The sequence below is a fragment of the Propithecus coquereli genome, unplaced genomic scaffold (genome assembly GCF_000956105.1).
Source record: "Propithecus coquereli isolate 6110/MARCELLA unplaced genomic scaffold, Pcoq_1.0 Scaffold241, whole genome shotgun sequence".
Taxonomy (NCBI): Eukaryota; Metazoa; Chordata; class Mammalia; order Primates; family Indriidae; genus Propithecus; species Propithecus coquereli.
In genome coordinates this window covers 2169565-2183451 of record NW_012147964.1, presented here as the reverse complement: position 1 = coordinate 2183451, position 13887 = coordinate 2169565, and the positions used below count along the sequence as shown (strand labels likewise).

The 13887-nt window shown below is 58.9% G+C and overlaps 1 protein-coding gene across 1 annotated transcript; it reads left to right on the top strand.

Annotated features, from left to right (window-relative positions):
- Positions 1 to 385: 385 nt before the first annotated feature.
- Positions 386 to 13520, top strand: TNFAIP8L1 (tumor necrosis factor, alpha-induced protein 8-like 1). The gene is made up of 2 exons (XM_012646229.1): positions 386 to 453; positions 10992 to 13520. Exon 2 carries the CDS (start codon positions 10997 to 10999, stop codon positions 11555 to 11557), a length of 561 nt encoding a protein of 186 aa, XP_012501683.1. The 5' UTR covers positions 386 to 453; positions 10992 to 10996; the 3' UTR covers positions 11558 to 13520.
- Positions 13521 to 13887: the final 367 nt, after the last annotated feature.

Sequence of the window (13887 nt, the reverse complement as noted above, 5' to 3'; positions counted from 1 at the left end):
GCTCCGGACTCTGTCCGTCAGTGCCTGTGTCTCCCCCTCGGACTTTTAACTTCTTCCTTCTCTTCCCTCTGCCAGCGGCCCCCAGCCGGCCGCGCCCCCGCATCCGGCCGGTCCCGATTCCGGAGGAATCCCCCGTTGAGACGCCTGGCCCCACCCAGGACCCGCCCATTTCCCCGCCCACCGAGGTGATCTGCTCCCATTGGTCTCTTCGTACGTCGCCCGCGCTGCCATTGGCTGAGCCGAGGCGCTCGGCCCGCCTACCTCCGCCCGGCCCCTCTCTGGTTCTTTCCGGGTGGGCGGGGACGGGGTGGGGGCGGAGCCTTGGAGGGGCGGGGAGATGAGGCGGGACCGAGCGCTCAGCCCCACCCCGGCCCGGCCCGGCCCTAGCGCTAGTCCCACCGCGGCGACTGGACGGGTCCCGACGCGCGGACGCACTGACGGCCCCGGACACAGGTGAGCGGTGGTGCGGGGCGCCCCCATCTCAGCGCGTCCCGGGGGCCACCGTGTCACCCTCTGTCTCTCCCGCCCCTCATGCCCGGGTCCACCCAGTCTGTCTTCCTGCCTCAGTTTCCCTCTGTCTCTGTCACGCTCTCGCTGTATAGGCTAGGTGGACACAGACTGGGTCCGAACTGCCCCTGCTGGGGTGGGCCGTGCTCTGGGACTGGCACCCGTCCCTCCATGTGGACTCCGGTGGACTCTGCCCCTTTAACAGAGCAGGGCGGCAGGTGCCCGGGCCAGATCCCAGAATCGGGCGGGGGTTCCAGGTGGCGGGCAGCCCGGCCACCGGGGTGGGAGTATGTGAGGCCGCTGTCTAGTCCGGGAGGCAGGGAGAGCGGGGGCCAGGCCCACCCAGACGGGCCACCAGTGAGCCCCCGAGTGGCCCGAAGCTACGGCCTCAGTGTTGTCAGTAGAGAGCTGGGACCACTGCTGGGGCAGGTGGTCTGACGCAGACCTGTGGCCTCCTAGCCTTTTCTCTGGAGTCTAACCGGGCCCATTTCCTGGGAAGGTAAACTGAGGCCCAGAAGGGAGGTAGCGCTTGTCCAGAGAGGCGAGGACAGAGGCAGGACCGAATCTGCTCCCACTTTGGAGCCAACATCGGTCAGCACCTCCTCTGTGCTGTGTGTGTCCGGGCGGGAGGAGGGGCTGTGCGCAGGCCTTCCAGGTTATTTTCTGAGCCTGTCCCAGCTCAGCGGGGGCGGAGAGTGCCCGGGGATGGGGTGAAGGCAGTTCAGCGCAGTGGTTGGGCAGCTCAGACACACCTGGGTTCGAGTTCTGCCAACCGCTGTGGTGCCTCGATCAAGTGACTCTTCTGAGCCTCAGTTTCCCCATCTGTAAAATGGGAGGGAATATAACTCCCTGGGTTGAGGGCTGGGGGGATTAAATGCAGAAATATGGACAGTGCGTATCACCCCCTGCCAACTCTGCTCAGCCTCGGGGGTCTCCTCCTGTTCCTCCAACACTCCAGCCACGGGCCTGCCTCGGGGCCTTTGCACAGACTGTGTCCTGCGCCACTGCGGCAGCGCCGCAGGCGCCAACTTTAAAACATAACAAGCCACCTAGATGGGCCGGGCCACAGACCTGCACAGGCAAGGGAGGGGCGGAGGAGGGGCTGGCCCAGGGACGCGGTACCTATGGAAACAGTGAACAAAGAGCTGTCCCGGTCACACACACACCTGGGCTGGGCTTCTCCCACTTGGCTGCCCAGGCGGATCGGGAACTGGGCAGAGGCTGGGGCGGCCTGGGATGCCAGAACTGGGTGAGTGCCTGGACTCCTGGGGGGCGTGGGAGGGGCTCCAGCCCTGCTCTGATGTGGGGGTCAGGGAGTCCCTAAGCGAACAGACTAATCAGGCAGACGCCTATTGGAGGCCCGTGGTGTCCCCCTCCCGCTGCATGCCTGGTCAGGTGCCCCCTGAACCCCAGTTTCCTCACCTCACTTTCCCCAAGAGTCAGCTGCCGTGAGCGAGGGGCCTTTTGGTTGCTTGACACTTTGACGTGGTGGGTTCAGGAGGCCTCAGTGTTCCTGTCTGTCAAATGGGCCGACAGAAGGTGCCTTGAGGACAAACTCCAGCCGTTGCAGGGAAATGGCCCCGCCCAGAGAGAGGTGGATGCTAAATGATGACTCACACCTGCCCAGGTGCGGCCCCAGGTGCTGCAAGTGGAGGCCGGGGGAGGGGCAGGATGGGCCCAGTTACTCCGAGTGCCCGCCCCCTCCCCTGCATCCTCTTGACAGACGCCCTCCCTGGAACTCCACCCGCCTGAGCGTTCCCGAGGGCACCTCTGGCAGGGTTCCAGGGACCTTCTAAGGCCCTGGTGTCCAGGCCTCAGTTTCCCCATCTCTCCAACGGGACTGGTCATCTCCCTTTTCTTCTGGAAAGGGGCTGAGCTACCCGGGGGCAAGAAGCGTACTCTGTAGGGTAGGGAGGATCCCGCAGGTCTTTACTGAAGGCCTCTTGGGCACCATGAAAGGGGTTACAGGACATGTTGCTTCTAGAAGCTTCCTAAAAGCTTAGACTCTTTCCCTTCATGGGGGGCTCTCAGGGAGGGGAGAGTTGAGCCTCAGATTAGAGGAAAGGCTCACCATGGGTTCAGGGCTGAGTTCGAATCCTGATTCTGCCACATCATTGCTCTGTAAATTAGGCAAGCTCCTGGCCTCCTCTGACTCAGTTTCCCCTTCTGTAATAACTGAAAACTTGCAGGTCCATCAAGAGAATTTGGCAATGAAGCCCTGGAGGTAAAATGCCTAGTAGGTAGTGAGCGTTCCCTGCAAGGTTGCTGCAACACGCGACCTTGTGGTTGAGGTTGGGGAGTATCTGAGCCCCCTTCTTCCCAGGCAGGGCTGGCGTGGAGGGGTTTGTGCTGTGCTACTCACTGTGTAAACTTGGTGTATTTCTGTTTGTCTCTCAGCCTCAGTCTCCTCGGCTGGACAATGGGGCCTTTGGATGAGATCTCTGACATTGTGCCTCTCTGGTGCTGGGAGGTCATTTATTCATTCAACAAACAGGTTCTGAGCCCCTACTGTGAGCCAAGCCCGGCGCATGGCACCGAGGACCCAGCAATGACGAAAGCTGATCTGGTGCCGACCCTCACTTGGCTCCCAGACGGGTTGGGAGAGATGGACCTTGTTCATCTAGAAAAATCCTTGTGCTTGGTTGTAATTGCATGAAGGTGATGGAGGAACAGACAGATGGGGAGGTTAGTTTAGATGGGGGATCTGGGAGGGCCTCCTGAGGAGGAGGCATGTGAGCCCACGCTGGGATGAAAAGAAAGAAACAGCCACGTGGGGACCTGGGGAAGAGCGTCCAAGACAGCGGGCACAGCCCGTGCAAAGGCCCTGGGGCAGGACTGCACCTAGTGTGTCCGAGGCACAGCAAGGAGGCCCGTGTGGCTGGAGCAGAGTTAGGAGGGGGAGAGAGGAAGGAGGGAAGGGTGGGGAGGGGACAGGGCAGGTCATGCAGGGCCTGGTGGGCTGTAGAGAGGACTTGGGCTTTGACCCTGAGGAAGGTGGGAGCCATGGAGGGCTGTGGGCAGAGGAGGGATGGGCCCTGACTCGGGTGCTCACAGGTGCCCTCTGGCTTTTTGGGGGGAATAGACTCGGGGGTGAGGGCAGGAGCCGGGGGACCAGGAAGGAGGCTGTGGAACGGTGAGAAGTGGGTCGCTTTGGGACACCTTTAGGGGCTGTGTCCACACTCCTGCCAGGGTCACCCCCACCTTCTGCTCACTGTTCAACATCTTCTGCTCAGGCTGAGAGCCAGGGCCTCTCCTGGCCTCTGCAGCGCGGAGGACCGTGGGCTCCCAACATCCATTTTTGGTCCCCGAGCCCTCTCTTCGGTGAAAATCTGACTCCGTTGGAAATGTCCCAGCTTCCAGGGCAACCCAGCCGGTGGCCGGACGCTGCCCATCCTTAGGGTGCTCCCTGAGGGCTCTGGGGAACCCAGTTTGAGAACCACAGCTGACACCATACCCCGGGCCAGCAGATTTCCCTCCGTCTTTTGCCGTAACTAAAATGGTCACTGACTTTTTTGAGGCCTGAGTCATGTCCTCATAAAGGGCTTGATGCAGCGGAAGCCCTGGAGTTGGCGGTGGGCACTGTGGGATGGAGGACAGTGGGCGCTTTGGCCGTGGTGGGCGGAGTCCTGAGGCCACCCCGGGCTGCCGCAGCCGGGGAGGAGACGGGAGAGACCGAGCGGCCGGCGTGGCCCTGCCGAGCGCGGCCATCAATTATTGACACCCTTTGTGTGGGGCATGAAGAATTCATGCGACGGGGGCAGGGCCGCCAGGGACCCGGGGCATAACCGGAGCCAGCTCACGGGAGCCACTTGCTGCGTTCCCGGGAATTTTGCCATCCGGTGGTTAAACACAGCCAGCATTTAACACGACAGAATAGAAACTTACAGTTAAATGAACGACGCTTAAAAATGCAGGTGTGGACTTAGCCATGAAAAGGCGCGAAGCAGTGAGTGATTCATCCTCTGCAGCGTGGACGGGCCTTGAGGACATCGTGCTTGGTGACAGAAGCCAGACACAGAGGGACATGCAGTGTGTGACTCCTTTTATAGGAAATATCCAGAACAGGCCTCATGTCTAGCCTGGGAAGCATAAGTCGTGAATCAACAGGCTGATACAATTAATTGTCAAAAATCAACAAGGAAATTAAAAAATTAGCCGGGCATCGTGGCACGCCCCTGTGGTCCCAGCTACTCGGGAGGCTGAGGCAGGAGGATCGCTTGAGCGCAGGAGTTGGAGGCTGCGGTGAGCTATGATGACGTCACTGCACTCCAGCCTGGGTGACAGAGCGAGACTCTGTCTCTTAAAAAAGTAAAATAAAAAAGGAAGGAAATGGAGTGGCCTGGGTCAGGGCCACCCCTCTGAGCAGGGCCCTTCTGCAGGGGAAGATGCTACGTCTGGAACAACCCTGAGGTTCGAGGTCAGTGTCTGTGGCCAGTTTACAGGGCCTCTGGGAGCTGGAGTGTCCAAATTGGGGACAGGGACAAGGTTCAGAGTCCAAAAGATGAAGTGGCGTTGGCAGTGGGCAAAAGTCTGAGGTGTGCCCAGGGTCAAGCGTTCTGGGGAAGAATGTGTGGACAGGACAGGGGTTGACAGAGCTAGGGAGTCTGCGCCTGGACACCCATTTTACAGATTGAAAAGCTGTCCCTAGGACTTGCTTGGGGTCCTGGTGGGGAGACCCCAGAGCTGTGGGAGGAGCCTCCCCATTTGGGAGGACAGGGCTGTGGTCGAGGCTGTGGACAGGGCTGAGGCTTCCTCACTGTTCCTCCGCCGCGCCTGACACGGTCCTGCCTCAGGGCCTTTGCACGGCTGTTACCTCTGCCTGGAGCCCTCCTGAAGACCTTATCATTCCTCCTGGAGACTTTTTCATTCCAGTCCCAGCTCCGACCCTCACCGGTCCCACCAAGGACCTTATCCCTGTCCTTGAAATGAACCTGTTCATTTCTGTTTTCTGGTATCTGGCACCTCCTCCTTGTGGCAGGGGGACAATCTCTCTTAGGGGTTCATTTTAGACATTCGCAGGGCTTCTTATTTTCGGCTTGTGATAAAAGCAGGATGTTCAGGCATTTGGGGCCAGGGACACGGGGGCATCTAGTCGCACTCGGGGCAGCCCCGGGGCCCCCACAACTTCGAAGGGTCCCCCCAGAGACAAACACCGATGCTTGGGGTGTTTTGCAGTTTTAAAATTCAACGAATATTCCTGGAGTGTGGCTCCCGAGAAACCGAATGAGACGGAGCTCTGTTTTCCCGGGAATTTATAGCTGTGCGTTCACTGAGATGCGTCTTCAAGGACAGCTGGGCCTGAGCTTTTAAGGAAGGAAATTCTGTTTTCAATGAAATGTGTACAGAGTCCCCACTGTGTGCCTGGCAGCATGGAAGCGGTTTACAAATCTCAATTTGTGTCACCCTTTTCTTTTTTTGTTCGTATTACAGTTGGAGCCAAATCCTGCTTTTTAATTTATATAAGTGTATTTATCCTTTTAAATTTTTTTATTTAAAAATGTATTTATTTTATTCATCTTTTTTTTTCCTTTTTTCCTTTTGAGACACAGTCTCCCTCTGTCGCCCAGGCTGGAGTGCAGTGGCGTCATCACAGCTCACTGCAGCCTCCAACTCCTGGGCTCAAGTGATCCTCCTGCCTCAGCCTCCCCAGTAGCTGGGACTACAGGCATGCGCCACCATGCCTGGCTAATTTTTTCTATTTTTAGTAGAGACAGGGTCTCGCTCTTGCTCAGGCTGGTCTCAAACTCCTGGCCTCCAGTGATCCTCCCGCCTCGGCCTCCCAGAGTGCTGGGATCACAGGTGTGAGCCACCGCACCCGACCAAAACTCACTGCTTTAGTGTACAGTTCAGTGGTTCACAAGGTTATGTGACCGTCTCCACTAATTCCAGAACATTCCATGACTCCAAAAAGAAAGCCCATCCCCATTAACAATCACTTTCCATTCTCCCTTCTTTCCGGCCCCTGGCGACCACTAATCTACTTTGTGTCACTTTGGCTTTGCCTACTGGGGCCATATCACACAAACGGACTCACGCCGCACTTGGTCCCCTGTGATTCATGAGCGTCCTCGAGGCGCATCCGCGTGGTGGCCCGCAGGCTACCACAGCTTCTCTCCTTGTACGGCTGAGCGCTAGTCCGTTGTTTGCACGGAGCACATTTTGTTTATCCGTTTGCCCTCGGTAGACGCTTGGGCTGCTTCCAGGCGCTGGCTGCTGCGAGCTAAGCTGCCCTCTATAAACATCCGTGTAGGAGGTGTCTCATGGATGTACGTTTTCATTTGTCCTTAGATCCCTAGGGGTGGCATCGCTGGGTCACACAGTGACTCTGTGTTTAGCTGTTGGAGCAATGGTCAGACTGTTTTCCCCAGCGGCAGCGCCAGGTTACACTCCCGCCAGCAGTGTGTGGGGGTTCCAGCCCCTCCACGTCCTCGACGACACTTGGTATTGTCTCTTTGTGATTCTAGCCGTGCTCGTGGGGATGCAGTGGCGTCTCATTGTGGTTTTTGGTTTGCATTTCCCTAATGGCCCAGAACATAGAACATCTTTCCATGTGCTTATTGGCCATTCGTATATCATTTTTGGGGAAATGTTATTTTTTTATTGGGCTATAATTCACACCCCATAAAATTTACCGTTTTAAAGCATCAAATTGGCTGGTTCTCAGTGTCTTCGCAGAGGTGCGCAGCCATCTAGTTCAATGACCTTTGACATCTGCATAGATCCAGATCAAAACACGGAACATGAGGCCGGGCGCAGTGGCTCACGCCTGTAATCCCAGCCCTTTGGGAGGTCGAGGTGGGAGGATCGCTTGAGGCCAGGAGCTCAGAGACCAGCTCTAAGCAAGAGTGAGACCCTGTCTCTACTAAAGAAATTAAAGAGAAAAAAAAAAAAGAACATGGAACATTCCAGACTCCCTCCCTTCCACTTTCCCTCAGATAGTGATCTGTTAATCTGATTTTTTTTTTTTTTTTGAGACAGGGTCTTGCTCTGTCACCCAGGCTGGAGTGCAGTGGTGTCATCCTAGCTCACTGTAACCTTGAACTCCTGGGCTCAAATGATCCTCCCACCTCAGCCTCTTGAGGAGCTGGGACTACAGGTGTGCACGCCACCACCACGCCTGGCTGATTTCCAAATTTTTTAGAGACGGGGTCTTGCTATGTTGCCCAGGCTCCAACTCCTAGGCTTAACAAGTGATCTTCTTGCCTCAGCCTCCCAGGTAGCTGGGGTCCCTTTTGATTATCTCTGTATCCCTGGTATGTGGTACACAGTTGGTGCTTCATAAATGCTCCTAGCTGGACTGCATTGAGTGTTTAGGCCCTGAAGCCTCAGCAGGCTGGTTTTTCTTGTGACGACAGGGGGACGCCCTGGCATTTGCTGGGCAAGAACCAGCGACCCTGGGCATCTAGAGCTTGGGCCTCGGGGCAGTCCCTGCCCGGGAAGGGCTGATGTGGCAGCCACGCCGCCTCCTGCAGGAAGGAAGGCCCGGGGTTTATTTTGGTCCCTGGCCTGTCCCCCTGAGACCGCAGTCATCTCCCTGTCTGGCTGCTGGTTGGGGGAGTTTCTGGCAGAACAATGGGCGGAGGGGAGGGGGCGGGGGCCGTGCAGCTGGCCGCCTGGCCCAGGTGTCCGCAGGTCTGGGGGCTGCCCTGATGTCTAAAAGCGCAGAGGCCACAGCTGCCCGCCCCCCGCCCCTTTTCCTGCTGGGGGTAGCCGCTGGGAGCCCAGGCCCTTCCTGCCGCCTGTAAACAGGCCCCTCCTGAGCCAGCCTGTGCAGCCTCGGGACTTGCAGAGGGCTCCAGAGCCACTGGGCTCCCAGGGCTGGGCCTTCTCTCCGAGCCTCAGTTTGCTCATCTGTTAACTGGGGAGGCTGGACCGGGGGGCTTGGGATTCCCCTTGGTTCCGACGTTTGCAGACATCATTTCTCTCGTGCATTTGACACACGCGCATGGGGACCTGCTATGGACCAAGCCCTGGGCTGGCGCTGGAGACACGGAGTGAACGGTGTAGACGCAGCCCCTGCCTGCACGTCGGGCAAGGGAGACGGGCACAGAAACCAAGGCGCTCAGGGCCGCCAGGGAGGACGCCCAGGGCACCGTGGGAACAAGGGGACACTGGGCCCTGCCTGGGGCATTTGGGAAGGCTTCCAGGAGGAGGTGGTGGTGACGTTGAGAATTGAGAGGTGGGCAGGAATTTGCCAGATGAGTAATGGGAGGTGTCCAGGCAGAGAGAACGGAATAGATTGTGCTAGAGAAACTGGCGAGGGGCATTGGGAGGGTGGCTGGTGGCTTTTTTGTCTCACAGAGAATGTCACAGAGATAGGTCTGTGTGTTCGGGGTGCCAGGGCGGGCGCTCGAACGGTGGAATTCCAGGATGTGGACTCCAGCCTCTTGCCCAGGGGACAATGGGGCTGGCCACAAGTTTCTGGCCCAGGACAAAGTTGCTTCTATCTTCCCCATTTTACAGATGGGGAAACTGAAGCACATGGTGGTTATGTTGCTGGCAGCAGGCTTTAAATATCGGGGTTGGTTTTGTCATGGGGGACAGCTCCTGGCCCGCCAAGACCCCAGTGTGGGGGATCGGCAATCACTGTGTTGCTGTGTGGCCTTGGGGAAGTGGCTCAGCGTCTCTGAGCCTTTGTGTTCTCATCTGCAAAACGGGCAGCCAGCCCAGTGCCCGACGGGAATGACGAAATGGGCACAGGGCGCTGGCTCGGGGCCTGCCACGTGGCGCTGAGTCAACAGGACCCCTGTTCTGGCCTGGCCTGTGCAGAGGCCAGGTCTTGTGACCAGGGCCGGTAATTCCCGTGCCTGCCCTGACCTCTGAGGGCAGCTGAGCGTTGGGGCCTGAGCTCACACAAAGACAGGCTTTGTGGGGGCTTCGGGGGTGGGTGGGTGCCCACGTGACCTTGGTGGCCTGGCGGCTGGGCGGGGTGGGAGTGGGTGTGGGAGTGGGTGCTGACCAGGGCCTGGGGCAGCGGGCGAGAGCCAGTGCGGGTCTCAGGCCGTCCCCCTGCCCCGGTTCTTCCAGGCTGTCCTCATTCGCGCAGCAGATGTTTCTGGAGCCTCTAAGGACACAGGGGATAAGGAACCAGGTCCGTTCCCTCCCCCGTGGCCGGGGAAGCAAAGCAGCGATGGGGGACGCCGGGGGCACCATGTGGCTCAGAGGAGGTGCCTCACTGGCTGGCTTGGGAGTGCAGGGATGGCTGCCTGGAGGAAGTGGTGTCCAGGCTAAGTATTACGAATATGTAAGGAGAGGAGGCAGGGGTTTGGGGACCAGTGTACTGAGCGGTGTGCAGGAGTCCACCAGGGAAGAGGCAGAGACTTGGGAGCCAAGATGTGGGTTGCATAGGAGTTCCCAGGGAAGAGACAGGGGCTTGGGGACCAGGGCTTTGAGGGATGCATAGGAGTTCACTAGGGAAGAGGCAGGGCCGTGGGGGTCAGGGTACTGAGGGGTCCACCAGGGAAGAGTCAAGGGCCCAAGTGAGGTGTAGGGCTTGGTTCTAGAAGCCACAGGAGCTGTGGGCTGGTTCTGAGCAGGGACGGGTTATGCCCAGCTGCAATTCAGGAAAATTCTGGAGCTGCTGGAAGGAGGTGGTTGGAGGGGGAGGCCACAGAGCTTGGGCAGTCTGGCAGACTGCAGTGGCAGGAAGACGTGACAGATGGGCAGAGGGACTGGTCACTGTCCCATGAGAGCTGGCCTGCCCTTTACCTTGGCCACCTCCCCGGCCCCTCCCCAGACAGGAGCTGTTGCAAATCAGTGTTTCCGTGTTGGAGGAATCACTGGAGTAACCCGTTTCCAGAAAGCCCACAGACGTCGCCCACAGCCCAGGCTGCTGCCCCCTGGGGCTCATTCAGGGCCTAAGGCCTCGGGGACGTTTGCTGTAGACCCTGCAGGGGCAGCGAGGCTGGAGGCATCGGTCACAGTAACCGGGTGCCTCCACCCTGAATGGCCCCGGGGCTGGGGCTCGGGACCCCATCTCACAGAGCTGTGGGATGAGGGTGGAGCCAGACTTAGGGGGATGGAACCCCGGTCGCGATCGCCCTGACCCCTTCTCGACTCACAGCAAAGATGTGGTGGGTTTGGGGGCTGGTGGCAGGCCCCACGAATACTGGGATTCAGAAGGCCCTGCCTAGGTGGGGGTATAGCTCAGTGGTAGAGCATTTGACTGCAGATGGTCCTGACCAGATTTCACCATTACGCATTCATTCCTTTGACTTACCACACTTTCTTTTTTTAAAGAAACAAATTCGCTTTAGATCCCTTAGGGTCTGCTGGGTTTTATCTCTTTGGTGTGAATGCCATTTTCCCACGAACCTTTCCTAGGTAGGCATCTTGCCTGTTTGGGCGCTCTGGGATGTGACGTTGGCGTGTGCCCGGTTTGACGGGTTGGGAAGACAGCGGCCGCACAGGGAAGTGGCGGGAAGGGCGGAGGACGGCTGCAGGGGCCGTGGACGCTGACGACAGGTCTGTCTGTCCCCCGGCAGGGCCGATGGACACCTTCAGCACCAAGAGCCTGGCCCTCCAGGCCCAGAAGAAGCTGCTGAGCAAGATGCCGTCCAAGGCGGTGGCGGCCGTGCTGGTGGACGACACGAGCGGCGAGGTGCTGGACGAGCTGTACCGCGCCATCCGGGAGTTCACGCGCAGCCGCAAGGAGGCCCAGAAGGTGCTGAAGAACTTGGTCAAGGTGGCCGTGAAGCTGGGCCTGCTGCTGCGCGGGGGACAGCTGGGCGCCGAGGAGCTGGCGCTGCTGCAGCGCTTCCGCCACCGCGCGCGCCGCCTGGCCATGACAGCCGTCAGCTTCCACCAGGTGGACTTCACCTTCGACCGGCGCGTGCTGGCCGCCGGCCTGCTCGAGTGCCGGGACCTGCTGCACCAGGCCGTGGGCCCGCACCTCACGGCCAAGTCCCACGGCCGCATCAGCCACGTCTTCGGCCACCTGGCGGACTGCGACTTCCTGGCCGCGCTCTACGGGCCCGCGGAGCCCTACCGCTCCCACCTGCGCCGCATCTGCGAGGGCCTGGGCAGGATGTTGGACGAGGGCAGCCTGTGACCCCGGCCGCCTGCCTGCGGGGGGTGGGGGGTGGGCTCTTGAAAAATCTCTTCTCCCAACTGGACTCTGGCCAGGCGACCCGTCCCCCTGGAGAGGACGCCGGACCATCTGTAGTAGCCGTTACAAAGAGCACCGTCGCCTCTCCCGACCCTGGTCTGATGGGGGAAAATTCAGTCCACCGCCTCGCTCCTGTCTGCGTCCCGTGAGCCACGCTGGCCCCGCGTCACTTGATGTCAGCCAAAGGCCAGCGCGTCCCACCTAACGATGTTGCCTGGGCTTTGTTCTCCTTCAGACAAGGTCATGGTGAGCTGGGAGAAAGGGGTGAACTGTGGCCCCCACAAAACCTACCCGATCACATCCTAACCCCTAAAACCTTCTTTGGAGAAAGGGTCACTGCAGGTGTGATTAGCTCGGCTGATGTCATTGTGGACTAGGGCGGGCCCTAAGCCCATGGCTGGGGTCCTTAGAAAAGGGACATCTGGACGCAGACGCACACGCAGGGAGAGTGGCGGCGATGACAGAGCAGAGATCGGGGCGACGCTTCCACAAGCCAAAGAACGTCAGGGATGCGGCCACCAGCAGACGCCGGGGAGGGGCCTGGGACGGAACCAGCCCTGCCCACACCTTGGGCTTGGACTTCCGGCCTCCACAACCGAGTGAGAATAAATACTTGTTCGAGCCCCCGAGTCCGTGGGACTGTCCCAGCAGCCCCAGTCAGAGAAGATTCTGGTGGATGCTGGTGAGTTTGGCCAGAAACACGCAGTCCAGACTCGGGAAGGGTGACTGGGTCAAACCCAGCGACTCCCACGTGGAAGGGGACGGAGCGTGCCCCCCGCTCAGCGGTGAGGGCAAAACCATCGGAGATGCACACACACTTCCTCTTCTAGAAGCCATCAGCCTTTGGAAACGTGTCCATTTGAAAACGATGATCTCGTTTGGAAAACCAACGACCGACCAACCACGTCGTTCTCATAAGCAAAGCTCGACCAGTCTTGGACTTGGAGATTCGCAGGAGATTCGGGGGTTCTCCACTCTGGGGTGTGGGCGTGTGTGGGGTGGGGGAGGCTACCTGTGATTTTTATTTGTCAGGAGGGGGCACGGGTTCTGGAAGGTCTCGAAATGCGGCCGCAGGCAGGAGGGTTATGGGGGCACCTGCCGGGGAGGGGGACGCAGTTCCACGACTGTTTTGTGGACCCAGGTCTGTTGAGGGCAGCGGTTCTGCCGGGAGCCCTGCGGGGCCGTTTTGGTCGAGGAGGGAGGTTCGCTCGGCCCCATCCAGGATTTGAGACATTTGGAATTAGCTGCCGGCATTTTAAAAAACGAGGAAATCGCACGTACCAGCCTGGAATTGGAGTTTCTCTTGAAAACTTGCCGGCTCCAAAGCCCTTGTTCACCCGAGAGCCAGCGGCTCCTGCCTCAGCCCCGCCCTTCTAAAGCAACTTTCTCCTCCGATCTCGGGCAATGTTCGAGAATGAACCGCATTCCCATTTTCCTGAGGAGATCCCGGGCTCCTGGCCGTGCCGCCTGAATAGATCCAAGTGCGTAATCTGCCTGCTCCCGGCTGGCCCATGCGTCCTGTCTGGACTCTTTCATAAGCTTGAGGTTTAATTAAACAAACCAAAGAGCAGCACCGAGCTATTCAAATAAACTCGCACACCTTCCATCTGTGTGGTGTGGGGCCGGTGGCTAAACCGCCTGGTGCTGTCTGACAGCCTTTCCTGGGTGTGCCCGGGGCTCTGGCCTTTTAAATCGAGGGTGCGAGTCAGCGTCACGCATCCGTGGCCCCTGTTGACAAGTTCAATTTCCGCCCCGCCGGGTGCTGGGATGGTAGGAAAGGAGGCTGCAGAGCGTGGCTCCTGCACACCCAGAAGAGGGATGGCTGCAGCCTCGTCACGGCCAAAGGTTGCAGGCCAGGGTGGCTTTGTCTGAGTTTCCCTGAAAGCTACATTAGGATGCGCGTGTACGCCAGGCGCGGTGGCTCTCACCTGTAAGCCCAGCACTGCGGGAGGACCACTAGAGCCCAGGAGTTCCAGACCAGCCTGGGCAACATAGTGAGATCCTATGTCCCAAAAAATTTAAATTTAGCCGGGAGTGGTGGCCTGTCCTGTAGTCACAGCACTCGGGGAGGCCGAGGCAGGAGAGATCACTGAGGCCAGGAGTTTGAGATCGGTCTGGGCAACATAGCAAGACCCCATCTCTAAAAAAAAAAAAAAATTTAAAAGTTAGCTGGGCATGGTCATGTGGGCCCTGTAGTTCCAGCTACTCAGGAGGCTGAGGCAGGAGGATCGCTTGAGCCCAGGAGTTGGAGGCTGCAGTGGGCTGTGATGACA